This window comes from Eurypyga helias, unplaced genomic scaffold (genome assembly GCF_000690775.1).
Source record: "Eurypyga helias isolate BGI_N326 unplaced genomic scaffold, ASM69077v1 scaffold3773, whole genome shotgun sequence".
Taxonomy (NCBI): domain Eukaryota; kingdom Metazoa; phylum Chordata; class Aves; order Eurypygiformes; family Eurypygidae; genus Eurypyga; species Eurypyga helias.
Genome location: NW_010240364.1, coordinates 1 through 7,326, shown reverse-complemented (window position 1 = coordinate 7,326; position 7,326 = coordinate 1). Strand labels below are relative to the sequence as shown.

At 39.7% G+C, this 7,326-nt stretch overlaps 1 protein-coding gene across 1 annotated transcript; it reads left to right on the top strand.

Moving 5' to 3' along the window:
- Nucleotides 1–322: 322 nt before the first annotated feature.
- On the top strand, nucleotides 323–7,212 carry LOC104507202 (granulocyte-macrophage colony-stimulating factor receptor subunit alpha-like; the record flags this gene model as incomplete). Its single annotated transcript, XM_010148409.1, is given in 7 exon segments — nucleotides 323–407; nucleotides 583–609; nucleotides 612–676; nucleotides 3,875–4,040; nucleotides 5,334–5,463; nucleotides 5,555–5,730; nucleotides 7,073–7,212. Coding segments are annotated over 7 exon segments (789 nt in total), but the record flags the coding sequence as incomplete, so codon positions are not given.
- Nucleotides 7,213–7,326: the final 114 nt, after the last annotated feature.

The following is a 7,326-nucleotide window of genomic DNA, read 5'->3' as shown; positions in this document are numbered from 1 at the left end:
AGACCTTTAGGTAACAGTCATCAAATGTATGTAACATTTATACAGTGCTCTCAAGATCACCAGCTCTATGAATCATCACACAAATTGTTTTGTTACAGAAAAGGAGAAATTCTTTAACTTTCTCACTGCTTAGTTGAACATTTCTTTGATTGCTTGAGAAGTCTATCTAACCCTTCCTCCCACCAGAACTTCAAGACAGTCAGATAGTGTAGAAGCAGGCATATGGGCTGGTCAGACTAGACAAATTCAGGGGACAGTGGTTCACACTGGTATCTTTCACCTTGGGCAAGTTTCACTGTTCTCTGTCTCCAAGGAAGAAGAGATGGTTGCTCCTCTTGCACTCATCTTCATGACCCAGTGGATGCTGCTGATCACCCAGTTGTGTGTTGGCTGGCACTGCACAAACTGTGAGTAGAACACTTCCATGGGGCAATCCTTCGAGGTGGAGTGTTATATGCTTCTCATTACTGGCAGTGATGCTGAAGTTGTCTTCTGCCTTAGATGTGCTAGGTAGTAACCTCTGCACCCAAAAATCTGGGAATCAGTCCTGCAATTACTGATCTTATTATGTGACACTTGCAGCAGAGATGCCAGATTCACCTATTAGAAATTGAATCAGTGGAAAATGGAACTGAGATGGATGAGCAGCATGAATTTCGCTGAGGACTGGTGTTCAGTGATGCAGGAGATTTTAGCAAGATTGTAACAGTAAATTTGCTATGTAAAGTTTTAACAGAGATTAATCATTGCACTTTCTTCCTTTTCCTTCATATCCTTAAGTAACTGAAAAAGTGTCCTTGGTAGGAACAAGATAGTCTATGTTTTAACAGTCCTTTCTAATTTTTCTTGAGACCTATTTTGGTACTGAGCTATACCTGCCCTCCCTGGCTATGCTTGTGAAATTCTTGCCTTCAGAGGACTCTTGTGGAATCAGGGCCTTGATGCAACTGAAGTGTAAGATTGTCTCTTTTCGTGTTTTCAGAGGAACTTTAGTGAGAGGCATCTTGTGTTGTGCAGATGAGAATTTTTAAATACAAAGAACAGACTGAATTAGACATGTGGGTCCTCACTGAATTACCTAAAAAAAGAAAAAGCACCCAAGAATTCAGGGACACTGAAGTTACAGTGATGTGCTTGCTCAGGGCTGACTGGTGTGACAGAAGCCTGTGAAGACACAGTATTTCTGGAGTGACTCTTGAGACCCAAGCAGGTTCATACAACCATAGAATGGTCTGGGTTGCCATGACCAGGGACATCTTTCACTAGATCAAGTTGTTCAAAGCCCCATCCAACCTGATCTTGAATATTTCTATCAACAGGACATCCACAATTTCTCTGGGCAATGTGTTCCAGTGTCCCACCACCCTCATCATCAAAAATGTCTTTCTGTATCTAATCTAAATCTACCCTCTTTCAGCTTAAAAACATTGTCCCTTATCTTGCCACTACAGGCCTTAGTAAAAAACCTATGTCTTTTTTATAAGCCCTATTTATATACTGGAAAACTGCCATAAGGCCTCTTCAGAGGCTTCTCTTCTTCAGGCTGAACAACCCAAATCTCAGTCTTTCTTCACAGGAGAAGTGTTCCAGCCCTCTGATCATTTTTGTGGCCCTCCTCTGTACTCGCTCCAACCGGTCGATATCCTTGTTATATTGAGGGCCCCAGAGCTAGATGCAGTACTGCAGGTGTGATTGGTTTTCTGGGTTGTGAGTGCACATTTCCAGGTCATCCAATTTTTCATCCAACAGTATTCTGAAGTTCTTCTCCACAGGGCTGCTCTCACTCCATCCATCTCCCAGTCCATTTGGACATTAAGCTATTGACTACTGTGAGTCATCAGGCACACTCATCCAACCAATTCCTTATCCAACAGTTCATCTGTCAAACCCATATGTCTCCAGTTTTAGGCAAGAATGTTGTGGGTGGCCATGACAAAGGTCTTACAGAAATCCAGGTAGACAGCATCTGTTGCTCTTCCCTTTTTGACTGATGCAGTCACTCCAGCGTAGACAAGTATTAGATTACTCAGATGCCATTTGCACTTGATGATGCCATGTTGGCTGTCTCTAATCACTTATTTGTCCTCTATATGCCCCAACATAACATCCAGGAGGATCTGTTGCATGACTTTACCAGGTATGGAGATGAGGTTGGGTGGTTGGTAGTTCCCACGATACTTCTTATGACCCTTTTTAAAATGGCTGTGATATTCACTTTTCTTCAGTCACTGGTACTTTGCTTGACTGCTGTGAAATTTTAGATATGGAGAGTGGCTTGACAACTACATCATTCAATTCCCTCAGGACCCTAGGATGCATTTTGTTGGGTCCCATAGACTTTTGTATGCTCAGGTTTTTCAGTTGATATCAAACCTGATCCTCTCTTATGATGGGAGGGACTTTGTTCTCCCAGTCCCTGAGCTGAGATTCGGGGACTTGAGAGATTTGGGAAGAGTGATTGCCAATGGATACCGAGGCAAAAATTTGTTGAGTACCTCAGCCATTTCCCTGTCTGTTGTCACTAGTTTTCCTGTCCTATTTATCAGGAATGGTACACTTCCTTTAATCTTTCTCTTCTGATCAATGTACCTGTAGAAACCCTTATTGTTATTTTTCACATTCCTTGCCAAATTCATCTCCAATTCAGATCCAAAATTTTGACAGCAGACAGGAGATCTACAACTCAGTTCTTGTGTAAATGGATTACTTGAGAAGTGTCATGACTTTATGAAAAGGCAACTTCTGCTTCTGATTTAGTCTGTTTTCAGTGCTTATGCAGAGAAGACAGCAAGCTAAGCATTTCCTATTTTGCAACTACTATGTATGTTAAGCAAAAGAGTTTACTTTTTCACTGGCATCTACAAGCTGCACAGATACTTCAAAGCAAGTAATGAAATTTTCCTTTTGGGATTATTCTTTTCCCCATACATGTATTACTCCTGTCTTAGCTGAGTTCTCTTCCTCCAGAGCCCAAATCTGTTTCCATCCATTTGGCCAATATTTTTATGCATCTGTTTGGGTAGGTAATCTCCAGAATAAAGTTGTTTCAGGAACAGGAACTGTAACAGAAAAGTATTGGTTTTGACAGTCTATTTTGCATTGATAGAGGGAGTGTTTTATATTACACTGCTATGTCAAGCCAGATGTATACCACATCTATGGTAAAGATTATTGTTTCTATAGGCAGTTTCTAGAAAATTCTGACATTTGGGGACTCTTCTGATATTCCATGCAGTTGTGTCATCTGTATCAGTAATCACAGATATGAGTAGATTCATGTCACCTTCATTTCAACTATCTAAGAATGGAAATTATAGTACTGTAAGATCTGACATGAGCTACTACAAAGGTACAGCCCTGGCCTGAAGGCAGTGTATCCCATGCATCTTATATGCCAATGTGTGTGTCTGCCTTCACTGCTGCATTGACAAGGTATCTAACATGACTTGCCCAAATTGGGTGCTCGTTTTCAGAAAGCTAATATTAGTTGAGATGACCTCAAGCCAGTTCCTTGCCCAGGCAGTAATTTGTGGGGTGTCTCTCTTTGTCTGTCAAAGGAGTGTCAAACACATTACAGCCACCTGTGTTTCTTATGAAAGCACATATGCTCTGTTTTGAGGTGGATTTGGTGGACTATGGGTAGAAGAAGGAGAGGGACTGCTAATCCTAACACTGCCATGAGCTTTTCTGGAGATAAGTACTGAAATCTTCACCTTGCACTGCTAAAGGTTAATTACTTAAAAATACTGGGAAGAGAGTTCTCAAGCCTGGGAACACATTGGTACCTACCTCATTATTGTAGTGGTCCAACTGTTACAGATCAAGCCCAAATTTAAGACTTTTCTACATGGAATAGCACTGTGTAAACCAGTAGATGAAAGACTATAATGTAAAGCTACTGTATGAAATTTTTCAGGCAGAGAATACGAAGTGCATGTTTGGAAATATAGCACCTCCTCTTCATAACGGGGCAAGCTTTTCTGTTACAGCAGTGAACACAAATGGCACATACTCAAGCATATGCAGATATATTCCTCAAGGTAATATGCTAAACTTTGGAGAAGGATTTGCCTACTTCCAATGGCCTGAGGGTAAAAGAAAAACTGAAAACCTCAATTCCTTGATTAATTTGTTTCCTGGAGATTGAACACGCTCTTGTTCACAGCCTTAAGACAGTGTTTTGTGAAGTTTTCTACAACTTGCTCAGCAATTCTTTAGTCCTCAGTTGCCGCCTTGCTTGGTGCCATTTTTTTAATTGCAAATTCTCTTTTAATTGTTTGTGTTAATATTTTATTGACTGCATTTTAATGAATTTAAAATGTTATTAAAAATCCAAATGAAAAAAGTTTGTGTCTGTAGTTCGGAAAATCTTCCTTGAGAAACCTGTGACACTTTGAATTTTGCCATGGTGTAACTTGTGGCATAGTGCCCAACACTTTGAAATGTCTCAACCACAATAATGAAAGATCTTACAGAATTTACTGCTCTTTGTATAGAGGGGTAATATATATGAGATTGTTGATAAAATGAGGTACAAGATATGCTCGTTTAAACAATATGGAGTTGGCATATACAAAATGGCATTGCTACCTGCCTCATCAAGATCATAGTATTTACTGATTCCTTATAAAATGATGGATAAGTCATCCTTCCTTTTAAAAGCTATGTTTAGTCTCCTTATTGTGTTTTGGTGGGGGTGGGTGTTAGGGATTAAGTTGATATGTTTGTGATCAGGAGGATTCCTCATGTCAATCTCATGTGGAAGAAGGTATCACTGCAGAGCACAAACACCTCACAAGTTTGCATCTACATCTCCCTGAAGTCTTGAAAAACTTCACAGCTCTGCACTTGGGTTGCTCTCCCTCTCTGTAGCCCATAAGCTCTTGAAACTCTTCACTCATTTGATAGGGTGCTGAGGAACATCCTTCAAATATAAATGCTACATCTGGGTACTGAAGGATGAGACAGGCAAGAATTTCAGTTTGTGGCATTGTGGCACCAATACCTCCTTTTGAATGGGAACAATTCAAAGCACAGGGGTAGACACTTTAGGTGTCATCTTCTACTAGAGCAGTGTTGGCTCCCCTGAGACTTACTCTATCAGGTGCAAGTATAATATCTTTGGATGACTTATCTATGACAATTCCTTATTGAATCTGTCAGAGCATATGACAGATTCAGTGTTGCTACCTAAAAAGAAGCAAGTCATTCGTAACCCAAGCAATAATCAGCTGGAGTTGCAGCTGTCTACAATATGTAAGCATGTGCCAAGCTCCTCTGTCTTGTAGCAGTCACACAGTTTTAACTCACTATGGATATTCCTGGGTTTGCAGGCATGAATGGGTCGGCCATTGAAAACTTCTCCTGTGTGATTTATAACGTTTCCCTCATGAACTGCACTTGGCAAGCAGGCTGGAATGCTCCAGCAGATACCCAATATTTTCTCTACTGGCAGAACTCAAGGTAAGCAGGTCTGCTTGAGTCTAGGGGAGTCTGATTCTCATTCAACACATCACACTGTCCACGTTTAACTAAAATACCTTGTTATATACAGAGGCAACAATTTAACGGAATGTGAGCATTACATTAAAGAGGAAAATGGCAGAAACACAGGATGCAGATTCAAAAATGTAAATATAGAGATTGAAAAAGCTTACTTCCGGGTAAACAGATCTAACAAAGACTCCTCGATGCAGTTCTATGATGAGTACATTCAACTGTATAAAATTGGTAAGTAAATAATTTCTGCTTTAAGTTCATTATTGCATGAGGGTATTAGAGCATTCATCCCTGAGAAGGAACAAAGTACTCTGTCTCACCTAGCATGGAAAGTAAGAGACTGTGGCATGTGCAAGAAAACCTGTTCCCCAAGCAAAAGAGCAGTGAGGGAAATTTAGCAAGAAAGATACACAGCTGCAGCCTGCCTCAGATTCTTTAGCAATCTACCCTTACTGTTTTCAGGTCTTTCTCCAGCAAGGTCCACAAGACTTAAGGGTTTTTACTTCCCTCTACTGTTCTTTCAACAGAAGGGAGTTTTCAGGAGAATTTTATCTGAGCACTGATTTGTCCTTCTCATTGCCAGCGGTGATGGCATACACAAACACCGCACCTTTGATTAAAGAAATTAGTATGTGTACAGAATACCCCAGATTTCATTTGCACTTTCACATGTGGTGCTCTACTTGGAAGAACCCTGTGCAATTACTTTTACTGTGGCAAAGCCTTTTTTGCAAAGTCCCACTGGTTTTGGTATTGTCTTGGAAGAATGGACAAACAAGGCTTCATTCTATAAGGAGAAGGAATTCAACTGTGATATTACTCATGACACATGAAACAAGACTGTTCTTTAACCAAACAGCCCGTCACAAACAGGCCAGACCTGTGTCTCAATACTGATGTAAAGTAGTAGTCTAGCTGAAACTAAGGTTTCCTCTATGTGCCTTTTGTCACCCTTTCCATCATGAGTGACTGTCTTTTGCTGTTACAATAACCAAGTCCTTGAGGATGACCCAACTATAAATGACCTTATATTTTTGCTCACATTTGTGAAATGTGAAGAAGTTGGCTAGATTCTGAAATCCTGAAGTGTCATTCTTAAATTTATATGGATTATTTTTGGAAGGGGGAATAAACTGCATAGTTCACAACACCAACTGAACACCACCTTCATGTCACAGAAGCATTGTGTGAGGAGGCCTGAAGAAAGAAATGACATTTGCATTTCATACATTAGGGTTAGCATCAGCTTATTGTTCTGCAGTAAAAAAACATCCTTATAGAAAGAAGACAGGACTCTAACTTACTCATCTAGAAAAGTAAATGAAGAGGAGGTTGCATCTTTGTATGTTCCTAAGTCATGTTCCTTGGCTTAGTCCCTGTTTTTTCTGATCCTGTGGATGAGATTTAAAGAACTTCGGTCTTTCAATTGTTTCTAACGAAGTTCCTAAGAAAAACAGATATAAATGAGTGTCCTTTTTCCTAAAGGTGCTACTTGCAATTGGACTCTCTTTTATCAAAGCAAAAAGGGATCAAGTGATTTTAAATATTTGAATTCTTGGTTATATAATTTCAGAAAAGCTCATGCCTCCATCAAATATCACTGTCAACTGTGATGAAATTAAAAATGATTGCATAATTCAATGGCAACGACCTCAAACAAGTCATTCTACCACAGACAAGTGTTTTAAATATGAAATCAACATAAATTATAAGGTAAGAGGAATTTCTTCACCTACATTTAACAATAATACATATGTTTGCATTTACCAGTACACATGGGTAAAAAGAAAATCAATATTTCTTATATCACAGAATCATAGAATGGTT